This window comes from Muscardinus avellanarius, assembly GCF_963383645.1.
Source record: "Muscardinus avellanarius genome assembly, chromosome: 8".
Classification (NCBI taxonomy): Eukaryota; Metazoa; Chordata; class Mammalia; order Rodentia; family Gliridae; genus Muscardinus; species Muscardinus avellanarius.
This window is the reverse complement of record NC_137794.1, coordinates 16,017,092-16,036,927: the sequence shown is the minus strand read 5'-3', so window position 1 is coordinate 16,036,927 and position 19,836 is coordinate 16,017,092. Positions and strand designations below refer to the sequence as shown.

Here is a 19,836-nt window from a genome sequence, read left to right as displayed (position 1 = left end):
AAAGTGCCTGAAAGTAACCTTTGCAAAATTACCTGGAAGACTTATATCTTAGATGTTACAGAGATAATTATGTAATTTGACCTCAAATTGCTATTATACTGTGTTTGATTCTGTTATAAACTTGATATTGACATCAAAATGGTAATTAATGTTTCTGAAGGAAGAACTTGGCATTGAAGGCATTCTACTCACTTAACCCTGTGGACTGTGAAACACTGTTCTTGTTCTCAATTGAACAGATCGACACCTTGCACTGGCCTTCAAAGCTATAGTTTAAGAAAAAGCTCATAGTTATTTTTTTATTGGCTTCTCTATGCACTCTCAGCTTCGCCCTCCATCCCTCCCTTCCTCCCTACCTCTCATCCTTCCTTTTCTTTTTTCTTTCTACTGCACCCAATCCTTTTTTTACATCTCCCCACTCAATACTCAATTACTCCCCACTCAATAATCGATTACAGAGGTTTGTGAAAGCCAGGGGATGGATGGCACCATGCCAGGTTCATAAGACACAGTCCACACCCTTCTAGTCACTTCTACGCAGTCACAAAATCCTGCCCTTGTGTTTGCCTCAAAATGTTCAGGATTGTGACCCTTGATTCGCAAATGGGTGCCACAGAGAGAATCAGCACTTGCGGAGAATTCCAACTAAATTTCTGTCTTATCACTCCTCCATATCTGTATGAAAGAAATACCCAGGGCTGCAAAAACAAATGACGGCAAATTTTGTAGCTTAAAAATGGCAAAGGTTTACTCTCTCACAGATCTGGAGGCCAGAATTACAGTGTGAGCAGGGCAGTGTCTTCTCTGGGCTCTGGGCACGGAGCTGCCTCATCTCTTAGGGTGCCAGCAGCACATCTAGGCTGCGGCCTTGCCAGTCCTGTGTCCGCTTCCATCCTGTCATCTCTTCCCACATGTATGTGCAAGTGTAATCTCCCTCTGCTTTCCTCTTGTGACATACTCATGATACACCCAGATAGGACAGGGCAGTTGTCTTGTTTCAAGATCTTTAATTAATTATAACTGCGAAGACCCTTTTCCCAAGTTCCTGAGACTGGACCTAGCCTCCATTGTCATGATAAATTTACCACACCATTTTTTAGCACACACCAGCTGTAGATGTGGGTGACAGAGTTGAAGCTTTTTTGTGTGTGAGTGGCTGCCATTTTCCCATTCTCCCTCCCATTCTCATGCTTTCTTCTCTTTCCATACAGCTCTAAAGAATAAAATACAGAATTCCAACATACCTAGATGTGAGAAAAACATCCTATTGATTAACTCAGCAAAGCTGACTGACAGCAATGATCTCTCTGCTTAAAAAATATGTCTATGTCCATTTTATTAGATGTTTCTATCTGTCCAGCACACCCTCTTCTTTAATCTATGCTTACATGATATGGAAGAGGGATGCCAAACCAGTCAGCCCATGTTCCCTCACTCCCAAGACAATGGTAGACACAAAGGGGACATGTGACCTAAGCTAAGCAGAGTCCTTCTTGGAGAGTTAGAGATTTGAAGTTGAGAGAGAGTTCTCCTTCCCTTTGAGACTTAGAGTAGCCACTCTGGAGGCTGTGTCCCCTGCCAAGTGGAAGTTTCTGAAAGACAGAGAGCCCAGAAATGAAAAGTATGGGAGAGAGAGGAGAAAGAGAGGGGGGAGAGAGTAAAAGAGTGAAAGGATGATGTGTATATTGTGTCTCCAGTACTGTACTTCCTTTTTGTGAATTCCTAAGGCCAATGGAATTCTAGTTGGCTTTTTGATATATACATGGTCATGAATAGATGGTTAGGAATAAAAGACGCCATGAGAACCATGGTGGTTTGTGGAGAAGTTCATTTCATGCTCAGTTCTCAGCATCTCATTCTTGGAATTCCCCACTGCCTGACTGACCAGCCTTTTCTCATTTCGTGGAATTAAAATGATTAAAAACACAACTGAAGAGCCAGGTATGGTGACACACACCTGCAATCCCAGTACTTGGGAGTCTGAGAAAACAGGATCGCAGGTTGAAGGACAGCAGTGTGTAGTAACTTAGTGAGATAGTATTTCAAAATGAAAAGAAAACTGAGAGGAGGGTGTAGCTCAGAGGTAGAATGCCTTTGAGTTCCATCCCTAGTGCCACCAAAAAATAAAAATCAAACACACACACACACACACACACACACACACACACACGCTACCACTTATGTTGTAATTAACAAATAAACACAATCAGTTTTTATAGCAGTTAGAAAGCTAAGTAGAGCCGAGCATGGTAGTGTAAGCTTGTAATTCCAGCATTTGGGAGGCTGAGACAGGAGGATCACGGTTCGTGGGCAGTCTCAGCTACTTACTGAGGCCCTTTACAACTCAGTGAGACCCTGTTTCAAAATAAAGAATAATAAAAAATTAGTGCTGGGGTGTAGCTCGGGGTAGAATGCCCCTGAGTTTCATCCCTATTACTACAAAAAAAAAAAAAAAGAAAGAAAGAAAGAAAGAAAGAAAGAAAGAAAGAAAGAACAAAAGAAAGAAAGCTAAGTAGAAATTTTGAAAAAACTATTATGGAAAATAAAACATATATTTAAGAAATTCAGAAATTAAGCTACTAGTAGTTACATTTTTACTTCAGAAAGTATGCATGGGTGTCCTCAGTTGTCAAATGGAGATAATAGAAATACCAGCTTTCTACCAATAAATCAAGTAATATAAGTGTTTGGCAAAGATCCCAGGATATGTCCCTCAAAATTCTTTTGCTATGTTACTATGACAAGACATGCAATTGTATATTTGTATTTTGGGTGGTATGTGGTAACAATTACATTATAGTTACTGTTCTTGTTTACCTTGCTCTTGATAGAGATATACACAACACTTTATATGCAGGCTATTCAAGATCAAAATCAGAAACATAGAAATTTGAATTTGGAATCAACTGAAAGGCTGATCAATTTTAACTACCCCTTTAATGATTTATAGCGTCTTACTTTTTTTTTTCTTTTTTCTTTTGGCCATAAATGATGAAAAGGCAGTTACTCTGTGATAAGCAGGCAAGATATGAAAGAGGAAAATTAAAAAAAGATAAAAGGAGGTCAGAAGCATACAATCAGAAGGTGGATTTTTCCAGAAACACTTGGTTGCTTTCCAGAGAAGAGAGGTAGAGGTGGTGAGCAGGGAACCAGCAGCAGCTGGTGAGTCAAATATTCCTGACAGAGCTAGACATAGGAGCAGGAATATAGCAGGTATAAGAAATTCAGAAAAACCAAGTCCACGATGAGACATGTCAAGCTAAATCAAGACAGATTTAACAGAAATCCAGGCAGAAAGAGCCTAAACCACAGAGACTCCAGACATTTTCATTCATCTGCCCATCTTTGTAGAAGCTTAATCACCATCAGTCGGCATATCTGATTCCAAATGCTGCTGGTCATTGGAATTAAAGAAAGCCTGTATTCATTGACCTCAGATTTAAACATATAGTAGACTTTTTTAAATGGCCTTTTCTCTGGATGCTCCTCTCAGTCCATGTTCCTTCTTTCTATATTTAAGGTACTTCTTGTGGCAAGAATGTTTTCTTGCTGTTGCTATTTCCTTAAGAAAAAAGGGATCTCTCTCTCTCTCTCTTCTCTCTCTCTCTCTCTCTCTCTCTCTCTCTCTCTCTCTCTCTCTCACACACACACACACACACACACACACACACACACACACACTGTTTCTGGTGTCTTCCACAATTTTCCACATAATAATCTAGTATAGTCTTTCTTTTTTAATTTGGTGTATCATAATGTTACATCATATTGGGATACAGAATGTCAGACAAACACATGCACACCGCTCTTGGTGCCCACCTCTCTGGGTTCCTTCCTCCTTGGTCCGCTTTCCCATGCATGAATTGGTAGTTTCAAATATATTCATAGCTATCTGCCAACAGATGAATGGATTGCAAAAGTTTAATATTTTACTCGGTCATAAAGAAGAACAAAATCATCCCATTTACAGGAAAATGAATGTAACTCAGTATCATATTAAGCAAGGATAGTCAGTCTCAAAATATGAGTAGATATATATTTTCACTTATATGTGGAAGCTGAAGAGATATTCAGAAATACAGGCAACTATATTGGAAATGAGGGCAACATCAATAGCTGAGCAAAGACTTCAGGGGAGTCACTGAGGAGATTAGAGAAGGGAGAGGAAGCCATAAAAATGTAGCGATTGAAATAATCTTATAGATTCTTTCAAAAAATACCTCCTCATTATCAACTTTACAAGCATGGAAAGCCTCCTTATGCATCAAACTCAGAGTTCATTTTACTAGTTTAAAAAGGAATATTGGAAAACTGAAAACAAAGGATTCTGTTTCAAATAGCAATCTTTTAGTCACTAAGGATTTGCACGTAAGATCCTATTTTCTCCTTTTTGTTGATTCTTTAAAATGACCATAGGAAGACTGAATACAGAGTTGAGAGATATTTTTCACTTCCCCTCAGCTCATTGTTCTTTGCTGTTGTTTAGATGTCTGTGTATTGAAATATTCTCAGAACCATCAAAGATTATTATGTCACTAATATTATCTTGGTTTTATTTTTGAATACTCCTAAAAATGTGTCACTTAGAAAACATTGTCCATGTTCCCACTCTATCTCATTCAATGGAAAACCAAATCACTCAAAATCACAAAAGAGAAAACCACAGGTAATTTCTACAAGGGATGAGAAATGATGAAGGGGGATTCAAAAAACATATTCTTTTTTTCTTGAAATAAAATTTAATTTTTTTGTCTTTTTCTCCTTCTGTGGTTAAATTTGAACCCAACAAAGGAAATTTCTGGTCAGCTGGGCATGATGGTGCATGCTTGTAATCCCAGCATTTGGGAGGTGGAGACTGGAGGATCATGGTTCACAGATAGTCTCAGCTACTTAGGGAGGCCCTTCACAACTCAGTAAGACTCTGTTTCAAAAATGAAAATTAGGGCGGGGGGTGTAACTCGGAGGTACAGTGTCCATGGGTTCCATCCCCAGTACTGAAAAAAAAAATTTGGTCAATTGAATATTGTGATACCTATCTATTCACTAGAGCTTCCATATAAAAAATAATATACAGTATTATTGAATAGTGTCATACCTATTTACTAGACCTTCCATATCCAAAATAATATACAATAACCATAAGTAGGTACTAACTATGAAATTAAATTAACTAACATTGAATAAAATTAAAAAATCAATTCTGTGATTATACCGACCACACTTAAGTGCACATGAGCCACATCTGACTACCATATTAAACAGCACAGAAAATAAAAAATTGTATTGCAGAGAGGTTTATTGTACAGCAATGTACTAACATATAAGGTCTCTGAATGTGAAATGAAACAGGAATTTTTACATTATAACATGGCAAATTTAGAAAGAAATTTATTTCTACACAGAAAATGAATAGCTACTAGAAAAATATAGCAATTTAAGTAGTCCTTTGACGGAAATTAGGGGTTCTATATGGCAAACTGATATTTTTAGCCCAAATAACTTACTTATATATTTGGTAGTTATAGTAGAACATGTAAAAAGAGAAAGAACTTATGTTTTCTCTAATATGCCCAAAACTAGGGACTATTAGGAATGCCAGAGGGACTCCAGATAATGGAGGGAAAATATCAGCAAAGCTAGAATGGAAGGGTAGGAGAGGAAGAAGGCGGAGGTTGAATAATGGAGGAGCTACATCCGAATATGTGTAAAAGTATGAATGTATCATGGTCAACCTGGACACTCATTGTTGGGAGGGGGAAGGGGAAGCGGAGGAGGGAGGGCACCAAGAACAGTCTGAATGTATGCCATTTTTAATATGATCCCCATAAAAATTAAAAAATAAGTATAAAAATAAATAATAAAGCATAATGTTATACTTCAGTGTACCTGAAACATTTTTAGATGAACTTGTTCAAAGAAATCTTTTGTGAAACTTAAAATAGAGCTAGTCAGGTTACAGTGACAATGGAGAGTCTCTGTCTGGCCATGTCCAGCTCCAGGCCTGCTGGCTTCCAGGATGGCTCTGAGTCACCAGCCCCAAGTAGGGTCTGGGCTGTCTTTACAAAAGAAGAGTGGTGGTGCACACCCTTAATCCCAGGACTTAGGAAGCTGAGACAGGAGGATTGCAGGTTTGAAAACAGGCTTGGCCACTTAGACTTTCAGCAACCTAGTGAGATCCTGTTTAAAATAAAAGGGGGTGGAGAAGGGGTGGGAGCTATAACTTGGAGGTGAATGTCCCTGGGTTCAATCCCCAATATGATAAAAAAAAGAATTATTAATTTTTAATTTTTTAAACGGCCCTGGTAGAGTAGAATAGAGTAATATAAAAGATAGAATATTTGCTGGGCGTGGTGGCGCACGACTGTAATCCCCGCACTTGGGAGGCAGAGACAGGAGGATCATGCAGGTTTGAAGCCAGGCTTGCTGGCTTATGAGACCGTTTCCAAATAAAAATATTTTTTTAAAAAAACGGGTATCTGGGAGTGAAGCCCAGAGGTAGAAGGGTTTCCAGGAACCCCAGTACCACCACCAAAAAAAAAAAAAAGAATATTAAATATCAGAACTAAACTTAATTTAATAGAAGAAAATAATTTATCTTTAAGGACCTAGGTAACTTGATTATCTATGAATTAGGACTGCTGACATAAAAACAATATTTTCAACAAATAAAATTGATAGTGCTGTCATGACTAAGAATGGAAACAAGTTTTAGATGACAACTCTTGCTTTTTTTTTCATATGTTAGTACCAAAAGGTTAAAGATGAATACAAGGTCTTTGAAATCTCTTACTGTATTTTAAATAAATGACAGGTTACGTAAAAATATCAGAATTGCCTTATTCTCAAGATAATGAAGGAATCTCTGTTGTATTTGCTACTATATAAAGAAAAATAACTTCCATAAAATGAAGATTATTTAACTGGTTTAGTTGTTTCATTTTCATATGCATTTTCATGCATAATTTATTCAAAAGTTGTATAAAATATGTTTATTAAAAAAGTATAGGTTCTTTAAATTGCTTTCTAACTGAAAAAATATTACTAAAGATCAGAACACAAATATTTGGGGGGAGGGAACTGAAAATTATTAAATAGATACATCACAGTATCATACTTTTGCTGTACAAGATGTAAAATTCCTTTTCCAACAACCAATCTATTACCAGGAAGCGTGGCAAAAGTCATTAGAGGGTGTTGTTTTCTTCTGCTATCATTTTTTTCTAATCCATTCACTACCATTCACAAGTTGAATTAGATCATTTGAATCAGTTCAGCTATGATGATTTCAACAACATTTTTGGCTTCAGTTTCTTAGGGCCTAAAATAGCAATATAAAACACATAACAGCAACTTCAAGTCATATAAATACTTGGAGGTAAGAAACAAAAAGAGCTTCTTAAAAAGGGGCTTTTTTTATGTGGCCAGACAATTGGGGTTCTATGATTGCAGATATATTAAGATATGCCAATGCCCCTGTATTCATCTTTAATCTTTTGATACAAGTTAGAAACGAGTTGTCTTTTGGAACTTGATCTTGTTCTTAGTCATGACAGCATTACCAATTTTATCTGTCTCTTTTTCAGTTGAATGAGTTAGAAGGCCTTAGAGACTTACGCAGCTGACTTTAAAACCTTTGCTGGGTCTCTGTTCTGAAGCAGTAACTCGAGTACAATGTGAGGAACATACAGTATTAGCACATTGAAAACGGATCCATTAGCAACCTAGCACCACATTGCTCTAAACTTCCATCTTATCAGCCACAGTTCTATTCATTAACCAGTTTGGACATATTGCTGTATGATTTGTAAAACATTCAAAGGCATCTGAGAAAATGGAGGCAGGAGGAACCCTACTGACAACTGAGTCTTTGCAAAAAACAAAGTTAATATCATTTTATAACATATTAGAAAAAATAACTACAGTGTTCCAAGAGATATAATTTCAAGTATAGCCCTAGAAGCATTCTGTAATTAGCCAAGCTATACTCCATTCCTACCAAATACCAAAGTTTATTGTTTGTATTATCCTAGAATTTATACTATGCTTTTGTTTATTATATAGTTACCTTTGTAATAGAAAATTAATACAATTGTTCATGATTAAGACCACCTATTTGGAAGCTAAATAACATTAAATATCCTCAATCACCAAAATAGTTTGATGAGCTTCAAAACACATAAGACTTTGGAAATTAATTTTAGTTATTATTTCCAATAAAGGAATCTGTTTTTAAATTAAGTAGAAAATGTTAATATTCTTAAGGAACTGGAGAGCCTCATTAAATTATATATTTATATCTTAGGAGACAGGATATCACAATTGAAAGTGACTATTGCTAATACAAGAGAAGGATTACTGTCTGGTACTCTTTTATGGCAAAATATCACAGAAATCTAGGAGACAAAGTAAATGCAGAAAAAAAGGAGAAAACACATGTAATTTTCCTGAAGAAATAAAATTAAAAGTACATGTTATAATCTATTGTAACTCATCTACAAATGTTAAGTAAATAAAATAATAAAATAATTGCCAACTTTTCCTCCCTTAATACTGTAAATCATTACTAAAGGACTCCTAAATTTTGTGTTTTGCCTATCTCTTGTTAAGAGGCATACTCTGCCATGCACCCAAGGTACCAGATTAATGTCCTTGCTATACTTTCTTTCTGGAAATACCAGAAACAAAAACCTGTGATTTCTTTGTACGTGTATTGTTTCTCAGGACTGTGCTTACAACTAGCAATGTTGAAGAATGAGATTGCATCTACTCTGAAAGAAGGGACATACCACATTTTCTTTATCCATTCATTAATGATGCTAAGAAATATAATATAAAATTTAAACCAAAATGTTCTTATTATTGTCCTAATATATGTTTAACAATGAAAACCTCAAACTGTGTTTTCATTTTTACAAACTTACATAGTCATATGATTTAGAAAATGTCACAAGATTATTATTATTTTTTTATTATTAGGTCTTTAGGTAAAGAAACTAGAGATTAAGCACTAAACAGTGCCATAGAACTGAATTTGAATTCTAGCAAAGACGTTTCACAGGAGGCTGTAGTCTCATTAAATTATTTCTGATTTTTCTAATCTGTTAAATGGGCATTAAAAATACAGAACATACCAAATAAATTTGAGTTAGTATTTTTAATGAAATACTGGCCCTCAGTACTCTTTAAACACATGCTAATTATATATAAATATAGATATGTTCACTAGGACATAGTGTTTTTAATTTAATATATATAAGGAGATAAATATCCTTCACACATCCTTCCTGAGCTATCTTAATTTATTCTACCTGGTTTGCTTAAATTTAGAATCCCCAGAGAGTAATTTAGTAGTGTAGAATTCAGGGTTGTATATGCATAGCTATCAGAGATGGTCTTATAGTTGCCTAGGAATGTTTAATTTCCAAAGGAAATAGATTTTAGAGATATGTAGTTTATGGCTACTATATGAACTATATGTATATATGGGAAAATTGTATAGTGGCTACAGTATATATAAGCTCTATTATAGAGATTATAGAATCTCTATCTCTCTCCTTTACATTAGAGATTTATTCACTGATTTCCACAAGAAACTAAAAATTTAATATTGAAACACTCTCTGTTAGGTGTAATGATTTTTCATTGATGATGTGAATCTGTATGCTTTTGAATGGTTTTGAAAACAAAATGACTCCCCACAGCCAGAGCTAATTTACTGCGTTAGTAAGAAAAACTACAAACTGGATGATATATCCATTGCCATGTTGTCCAAACCAGCCAACAGTCTCTAAGTCACCACCTTTCTTTCAGTGGAATAAGAGTGATTGGAGATACTATTATCATCTTGTCTATCTTACATGGAACTCTTGTATACCATGTCTAGGATAGGATGTGTGATAAGGTATAGTGAGGTATTATTAAAAATCTTTTAAGAAAATAAACATAATAAAGTATAAATAATCTGCCATCAACAGGATACTTGTACTAAGCATGGATAATTCACATACTAAATAAATATTGACTACTAAAATATTGGCATTTCAGGCCGGAGGTGGTGGAGGCAGAGACAAAAGGACTGTGCAGGTTCCAACCCAGACTCACTGGCTTAAGGGACACTGTTTCCAAATAAAAATACAAAATAGATCTGGGAGTGTAGCCTGGAGGTAGAAGGGTTCCATCCCCAGTACCACCAAAAAAAAAAAACAAAACTTTTTTTTCTGGAGAAAAAAAAAAATATATATATATATATATACATACATACATACGTGTGTGTGTGTGTGTGTGTGTGTGTGTGTGTGTGTGTGCATTTTCATTTGGGGGTGTTTTGTTTTAATAATATTTCATGATAGATTTTACAAGTAGAACCAATACCATGAAGTACTTTTGAATTAACAAGAAATCATACACAATTGGGCATTCTGGGCATTTTATAGTTGAAATCATTGAGCTAAGAAGGAATGTGTTTATAAGAATTAACCACACTTCATAAAGAAAGTTAAATGTCAAGTTCCTATCTGACCTTCTAATTACATTCAATAATATTAAAGGTCAGCATTTGCAAATTGCTTCCGTGCCTTGCATTTTAGTAGTTGATGACAAATTTAGAACTATGACCCTCGTAATTAAATTACTTAGTTCCTGAATCCTTTATGTGTTTTGATTATTATTGCTTGTTTAACTTTCTTTTCCTCTTCTCTTGATTGTATTAGAAAACTCCACGTAATTTTTTTATTTGTATATATTCTTTTCATACACACTGGCACTGACCTTCTCCAGAAAATAAAATTCTAAATGAGAATAATGATCAAATGCTAAGTCTGACAACAAGGCCTGTTAAATCATGAAGTCTTCAGTGGGGATGTGGGTATATCACTGATTCAGGATGACATTTCATATCATTTAAATTTCCTAATGATTTTTTTCATGAAGCCACAACAACTTGCTATCATCTCTAAACATTTTCACTTTTCCTTAGTTCTGAAAATATGTCAGTTGTAGTTGTTTTTTCTTTAATTGGTGCATTTTAGTCATACATCTTAGTGAGGCAGAAGATGGTAGAGGCATACATGCACACATCACTTATTTATTACTTCCCCATTCCCTCCCCCTCCTTTCTTCTCATGTTTGGCTTAGTGATTGATTTGATATGTTTGTGAATGTACATTAGGGAATTTCCTTCTTCCCCCTCCCGCCTCCCTAAGTTAGGTCACCGTATTTGCTCATCTATGGTTTCTCCCTCTTTGTCTAGAGTTCCTCCTATGACCCTTTTTCCCCTAGCTTCTACATATTAGGGAGAACATCCAATTTTTTACTTTATGTGATTGACTAATCTCACTTAGCATAATGTTTTCCAGTTTTATCCATTTCCCTGTAAATGATATACTTTTGTTCTATCTTATGGTTTAAAATTCCATTGTGTACATATCCCATAGTTTTGTAATTAGTAACATAGTTTGTAGCATAGTTTGGCAATTGTGAATTGCATGGCTATGAACATAGATATGCATGCATTTGTCTGGTAGTTTGATTTCCAATCTTTTAGGTAGATACACAGAAGTGGTATTGCTGGATTATATGGTAAGTTTGTTCCCATTCTTCTGAGGATCCTCCATACTGTTTTCCAAAGTGGCTGCACAAATTTGCAATCCCACCAACAATGTATTAGAGTTCCCACTACTCCACATCCTCACCAGCATTTGTTGTTGTTTGTATTTTGAATGATGGCCTTTCTAGTTGGAGTTAGGTGAAATCTCAGGATAGTTTTGATTTTCAACTCTCTGATTGTTAATGATGTTGAATATTTTTTACGCGTTTATTGGCCATTTGAATTTCTTACTTCATAAAGTGTCTATTTAATTCACTTGCCCATTTCTTTGGTTGGGTTATTTGTTTTTTTGCCTTGAGTTATTTGATTTCTCTGTGTATTCTAGATATTAGTTCTCTATTGGAGGGATAGTTGACAAAAATTTTCTCCCATTCTTTGGCTCTCTTTCGAGGTTCTTGGTAGTTTCTTCTGCTGTACAGAAGCTCTTCGTTTTAATACAATCCCACGTATTGATCCTCCTTTAATTTCTTGTGCCTTTGAGATCTTGTTGAGAAAGGTTTTACCTGTGCCTATCTGTTGAAGTGTTGGACCTATGCCCTCTTCAAGGAGCTGCAAGGTCTCTGGTCTGAATTCCAAGATTTATAAGTCTCCAGACTAAAGTGAGGTGTGAATTGGTATGATGGGGAAGGAATAAATTCCAGTAAAAGAATTGTACTAACAAAGATCCAGAAGCAGAAAAGCTGAAGGTTTTTTTCAGAGCTGGGGAGCAATCAAGATGGATGGCTAGGGTTTAAAGTCAATGACCACAAAGGGAAATAAAACTAAATCACTCACTAAATGATTGATAACCACAGTGGATAATTGCTAGTTTGCCTGCACATGCTGCAATGGCAAATCTGCAATCACAATGTTAGCAAAATTTAGTCAGGTAACCATTCTCCTCAAGCAAAATTATTTTATTTTTGAGACTAAAAAAAAATGGGCGGCAGAAAAAATATTTTTATGTCATTTCTCCCTTCATTATACTAAGTGAGATTAGTCAGTCACAATAAACAAGAAATTGGATGCTTTCCCTAATATGTGAAAGCTAAAGAGAAATGGGTCATAGGAGGAACTCTAGATGAAAAAGGAAATCCTATAGAGAAGCAAATAAGACAACCTAACTGAGGGGATGGGAGGGGGGGAGAAGGAAACTCTCTAAAGCACAGGATGTACTTTAACATACTGAAGTCAACCACTAAGCCAAGCCTGGGAAGGAGGAATGGGGAGGGAATGGTGTGAGGATTGGGTAGGGGCTGGCTGGGTGATGTGTGCATGTATGTCTACACAAGTTTTTTACCCCATTATAATGTATGAATACAAACAACCAGTAAAAAAAAAATGTTTTTAAATAACGAGTCTGTTCTTTTTACTGAAAGTTAACCATGATTTAAGAATCCTGTACTTCATATTTTCTTTCTTAACTATGATCAGTATAAAGGAAAAACTCCCAATGAGGTTGCAACAAATATGTTAGCACCACCATTAGACTATCATAGAGGTTGTTCCTATCTACCCATAATATATATTTTTAATCCTCAAGTGGAGCCTTTATTTAATTCACCTCCTGCTTACTACCAGTAAAATTTCAACCTGTAAAAATTGGTTCTGTCGGTTTAGTCAATGGCTGGAAATCTCCTTTTGTGATTCCATCATTGGGAGGTCCAAGGGCTATGGATTCAACAGATGAACCCCATGGCATGTGGCTTCCCTAGCATTGCACGGCCTCGAGGAAATGGGCTGTATTTCTATTCACTAGTTCAGAGGTCAGAACTAACTCATTTACATTTAGAGAATACTTTTTCAATTATATTTAAAAGATTAATCATTTTTCTATAGTTCTTCAAATATTGGGCATCCATCTTTTCCCTACCTATAAAATTCCCTTCTTGTTCACATTTTCTTTATTGATTGCTTCTTATTTAAAAAACAAAACAATTTTCAATAGAAAAAAATATTGAATTTTTTCAGTGGTCTTCATTAGTATCAATCAAAATTCTAAGTAAATCTTGGAGTGAGTATTTCCACTTTTTGATATGTTGAGTTTAATTAATGAACAGCATTGGAGGCACGTAATATTATTCACAGTTACATAAGCATTGTCAATCAAGTAAAATGTGATATATGCTAATCACTAATTGTAAAAACTAACTTGAGGTCACATGGCATAAGTTCTTATTAACCAAATATAGGTCAAAGTTAATCAAATGGATTGCGAATTGTCATCTCTCCCATTTTCTGTCACAGGGGTACGATGATGGCTATGGTGGTGAATATGAGGACCAGACCTATGAGGCTTACGACAACAGTTACACTGCCCAAACGCAAAGGTAAGGTGCTTTCTGTCTGAAGCACTTCTCAGGTCATCTCTAGACCTGCGATTTCTTGTCTTAACTCTGAATATCATTTATGTTTCAAGCAGCTGGTTTTTCCTCTATTATTTTTCCAAATTGTTAAGTTGCTTACTAGCCTGTGAGAGGTAAATCATAATAATCATGCAACTGCAAACAATAAAATAATAGTATGTTGTTTTGAGAATGGATGATTACCATAACCAATCTACTCATTAAGTAAGCTTGTATTTAACTAAATACTGTTATTTTGAGAGATTATTTTAGTGAACTTATAATTAAGTTAACAATAGAAACAAGCACTTATTCAATCTGGCTTTTTTTTTCCCTAACATGTAATTTTCATTTGTAAAATAAAAGATAATAAAATGTTAATGGTACTTAGAAAGGGTCAAATTCTTAAGATATCTTATGAATGAAACAAAAAGTTCTTTTTCTTTCATTACAAATCTCTATTGTTTGTTTAATATGTCTCTTTAGATTTACCCCCAATTTTCATATCAATAAAATTTTACGTGTTTTAAGCCAGATTTACTGAGGTGTTATTTACATACAAATTTACCCATTTAGGGTATGCTTGTATGTATTTGGCAAATGCAAACTACAATATAACTACCCCCAAAGTTAAAACATAGAGCATTTTTATCCCTTCACATTTTCTTGAGGGCTCTTTGTAACAACTTCTCCCCCATCTTCAAGCCCTAGAAACCATAATTTGTTTTTCATCCCTCCAGTTTTGCCCTAAGATTGCTATATAAGTAAAAGCAATACAAAACCTTTGCATTGGGCTTCTTCACTTATCATAATCCAGTTTATATTTATTCATGTCATATTAATATTTCATTCCTTTTATTACTGTGCAGTGTTTTATTGTATGGATGTATCACGGTTTGCTTCTTCATTCACTGGATGAAGGATATTTAGGTCATTTCTATTGATACTTATGAATAAAATCATATAAGATAAATGTGATTTTAGAAAATTCTATCACCTAAGTTTATCCTTTCAAAAAGTTAAACATTTTCTAGCACAATTGAGGGGGTCATTTTTGATAGTTAAGAGATTCTCTTCTTTATGTGTTTGACAAAGACCAATAGAGGTAATTATTAAAAAGTCATTATAGCACTAATCATTTATCAACCAACTTTATTGGCATTCCAGGAGACTTGAGTAATAAGTCTTCATTAAGACTTGTCACATGATATTTGGAGGAGAGGAGGCCGCAAAGAAAGGAATAATCTTAAGGTCATTATGGTGGGGAAGAAATCTACTCGTACTTCCAAAGTTTGGATTGTCCGTGGTCTGAGGGACAAAATAATGAAAGAGAAGGGAAGTTCTACACAGAGAGAAGACTGTGAGCACATAAGAAGAAGGTGAATGTGAGGAGATACCTTTAAAGCTAAAAATGACTTTAGATATATCAGTGGAAGGGGTCATGGTCATCTTCAACATTTAGCCACTGGTTAATTTGTTGCAGGTTAAAGAGAAGAGGTATTGCAAGCCATGAGCTTCTGTTACGGGTTATATGCTAACTGTCTCAATTACCTCCTAGAACACAGCAGCTATTTAGAATGTGGAAAACTTTCTCATCACAGACATTAGCAGGACATTTTATGCAAATTTGCTACACAATTAGAATATCTGCTGATATATTCAGTCAAATTGTGAGTTCATCACTGCATGTTGTTGCATAAAAATAGTGATACTAAGGTGCTATACCTTGTTTTGCAAAGCCTTTGGTGGAAAATATAGTAATGCCGGGTGTGGTGGCACACGCTTGTAATCCCCGCACTTGGGAGGCTGAGACAGGAGGATCGCACAGGTTCAAAGCCAGCCTCAGCTACTTAGTGAGGCTCTCAGCAACTTAGTGAGACCCTGTTTCCAAAAATTATATTAAAAAGGTCTGGGAATATAACCCAGAGGTAGAAAGCCTCTGGGTTCCACCCCCAGTACCACCTCCCCCCAAAAAAAGAAAAGAAAATATAGTAACAACATGCTGAAAGCACAACTAGAATAGACTAAAATAGATAACTAGAATAGACTAAAATAATTCTAAGGTGTTATTTACATTTAGATCATAGAGATTTGGGGATAATATTCTAAAAATAAAGGGCTGTGTCATTCTTATGGTGGAAATTAAATGGGCTTGATCCTAAATGGGCTAATCCTAGGAGATAATTTATCATTGAATAATTGCAAAATCAATACTGGAATTATCAAACACTCTTGTTTATTCAAAATAATGGAAATATAGAATAATTTTAAAAATAAAGTATTTTACCTTATTTTGATAAAGTATAATTTATATGTAAAAGGACACTTTCTATCCTCTTCTGCCTTATCTTTCCCCTTTTCTATCTACTCAATTTCTATCGCTACATTGTTCTCATTTTCATAGGCCTGGTCAAAAGCTAACTCTTCCAACAGGTCTTTCCTTAGTGCTTTATCTGGGAATAACCTGTTTCTACCCTGAATTTAGATAGCACCTCATCTTTGCTTTATTATAGTACTCCTTCTCTGCCTTAGACTTGGGTTATTTGTGTATATGTCTCCATCCATCACCTTTACCACATTGCTTATCCAGAATTCTTGTTGGAGATACTCTCAGGTACTTCTCAGCACCAGGTGCAGGGTCTTTTATGGGTATATGCTCAGTTGAAGGTCATTAAATAAATGTATGTCAGGTCTAATATGTGCTATATTGTGGAGACAGAAAATAAAACCTTCATTCCCCAAAAAGAATACCAAATTCAGAATTACATGTATCATGTTTACTGGCAACATTTTTGTGTTCCTTGAATAATTTAGTATTAAACCAGATGTGACAAAGAAATTAGGTATTGAAATTAATTGCAATGATACCAGTGTCCTGAATTATAATAATAATCAGTTACTTACTTTGGTTAAGATCAGAGCCTCAATACTAATATAGTATCTGATGCATTAAAGTTCTCAAAAAAGATATGTAGCCTAAATTGATTAAAAATAAATATATGATCCAGGCGTGGTGGTGCACGCTTGTAATCCCAGCATTTGGGAGGATGAGACTGGAGGATCGCGGTTCGTGGACAGCTTCAGCTACTTAGTGAGGCCCTCTGCAACTCAGTGAGAACCTGTTTCAAAATAAAGAATAAAAAAATTGGGCAGGGAATGTAGCTCTGAGGTTGAATGCCCCTGAGTCCCATTCCCAGACCCGCAAAATAAATAAATAAATAAATAAATAAATAAATAAATAAATGTGGCCAGGGTTGCTGGTGCATCCTTTTAATCCCAGCATTTGGGAGGCTGAGACGGGAGGATTGCAGTTCGTGGACAGCCTCAGCTACTTAGAACCTCTGCAACTCAGTGAGACCCTGCTTCAAATTAAAGAGCAAATACTAGGGCAGGAGGTGTAGCTCGAGGTCAAATGCCCCTGGGTTCCATTCGCAGACCCGCAAAATAAAAATAAAAATAAATAAATAAATAAATGTGTCTTTGAATGAACTGTTTTTTCAGAAAACTTTACAAGAAAGTTATTTTTTGTATATATGGTACTGGGTACTGAAACTCTCAGTTATACTCCCACCTATATTTTATTCTTTATTTTGAAATAAGGTCTTACTAAATTACCAAATGCTCACCTCAAACCTGTGATGCTCTTGTCTTGGCATCCTAAGTACTAAAATTACAGGGGTGTGCCACCACACTTGGCTAAGAATTTTTAAATGTAATATTAATTTGTAATAGAAATTGGTAAACACTAGAACATTTATTAGATAATTTATTAAACCTCTACTTTTAAATTATTTGTATTAGTGTAACTATACCAGGAGGAGATAAGATTAACAAATCAGTTAAGTGATTGTGTGCATCAGATACTAACTATACATGGACAATATTTGTTTTATAATTTTTTAATCTATTTTAATAGTTACTGCTAATAATTTGAGGAGTAACTTTCAAACTGTAAATATAGAAATAAAGTCAAACAATTAAAGAATAATTAAATGGTAGGATATAATAGTGAGAAAAAATTATTTTTCTATAAATATAGAGATCAATTTTTTCAAATGATTTCTCCTTGGATGGATTTAGAAGCATGAACTTTTAATTGATACAGCAATAAGATGAAGCAAAATATATGAGCCTTAAAATCCTCCAGCATTTACAGACAATATAATATTGTCAAACAATAAAAATATTATTTAATTTTATTGCAGTCAAAATCAGAAGAAATGCTGATTTAAAATTTTGATAAAATAATAGAATATGTATGACTTAGCAGAACTGAGATAAAAGGTAATTTTTTGATGCAACAGTCTTTAATTGACTAGTTTGCACAGATGAATACAAAATTTGTGAAAATTATAAAGTAGAACCTGGCAGGTGCCTAAATGGAATAATGATAGCCTCCATAATAGGGATTCTAGGGGAAGTTCACAAGGTAACAACCTTACAAAGGTTCACCTGGAGTTCACAAGCTATAATGACTTTAATTAATCCCCAATTGTTTTGTAAGACATCATTAGTTCTGGGAAATTTCAAATGAATCAGAAAAGGTACTTTTACTAAAGATTACTCAGGAGGCAGCTTAACTGAATGACATGTTAATGATGAGTAAAGATAAGATCTTTACTCAACCATCTTTTCTCTTGCTCCATCTATCAGGAGTAAAAGTAAAGAAACAGATTGATGCGTTTCTCACACAAGCTTCAGTTGCAGAACCACATTGCAGTTTCCAGGGAACTCACTTGAAGACTTTGGCTTAAGACAAGTTATATCCTGTGATTAACGCCTTTAATTGGACCAAACAAATTCTCTTTATGTTCTCATGCCTCATTTTCTTTGTGTTCCTCAAAAATATTAACATTTTCAAAGCATGAGACTCTTAAGTCATGTTACTTCAGAGGGTTTTGCCAACTTCCCTCAGTGTCCACATCGTAGACAAGACTGTGCCAAACTGAAGCACAGATGTGGGAGGAAAGTCACTTTCATTTACTTAGAGATAAATGGTAAGGTTATAAATGAAAGTTGAGTGATCAGTTCTGGGTCTGTGATTCTAACTGTAATTTAATTTGAATATGAAATTTTAAGAACTTAGAATGTTACACTGTAAATTTATGAATTGTAGAGTGGAACCTTTGATTTCCTTAAGCAAGAATCAAGTGAGAAACTCATACAGCCTAGGTAAAGAAGCTGCCCCTCTGTGGATTAGGAATGAGTGTGCCCGGGAAGCAGAGACCAACCTCCTGAAGTAGAAGGAGGTAGTTGCCAAGTTTACAAAAATGAAGACCATATTTTAATATATGTAACTGTTAGGTGCTACACAGTGGCTGTGTTCTCTCTCTCTGTCTCTCTCTCTCTCTGTCTCTCTCTCTCTGTCTCTCTCTGTCTCTCTCTCCCTCTCTTTAACTGGGGATTGCACCTGGTGTTATTCTACCTCTGAGCTATATCCCTAGCTCTTTTTATTTGTTAATGTGGAAACAGGGTCTCATTAAATTGCTGAAAGCCTTAGTAAGTTGCTGAGGCTGGTTTCAAACCTGTGATCCTCCTATCTCAACCTTCCAAGTACTGAAATTATAGGCATGCACCTGCCCAGGAGACTTTTAAATTAGGATAATTTGAAGAAAGACTTATAAGGGCGTTATTTTTCGTGGTAGAGTACCACAAGGGGCAATTCCATCTCCCGGGGCTATACTTTCTGGGATAAAGTATTCTGCTGCCAAAAGAAAGGCTGAAAGAGACAGAGGAAGCTAGCTGTAGGAAAGGCTGTCCCACAAGAGCTGAGACCTGTGATTCAGAATGAAAGCCATGGCCGTCCCACAGGGGCTCAGAAGACCCATTCCCCAGCCTCATTCTCTTCCCTCCTTCCAGTTTTCTCCCATTATGCCTGCTGAAAAACCTATTAGAAAGCAGAGCTCA

At 35.4% G+C, this 19,836-nt stretch overlaps 1 protein-coding gene across 1 annotated transcript in view; it reads left to right on the top strand.

The window, feature by feature from the left end:
• KHDRBS2 (KH RNA binding domain containing, signal transduction associated 2) overlaps positions 1-19,836 on the top strand; it is a gene marked incomplete at both ends in the record, with an annotated part of 583,702 nt that overhangs the window by 525,444 nt on the left and 38,422 nt on the right. The window contains one exon of the mRNA XM_080700366.1: positions 13,832-13,914. Within this exon, the coding sequence (XP_080556492.1) occupies positions 13,832-13,914 (83 nt within the window). The remainder of the gene's footprint in view (positions 1-13,831; positions 13,915-19,836) is intronic.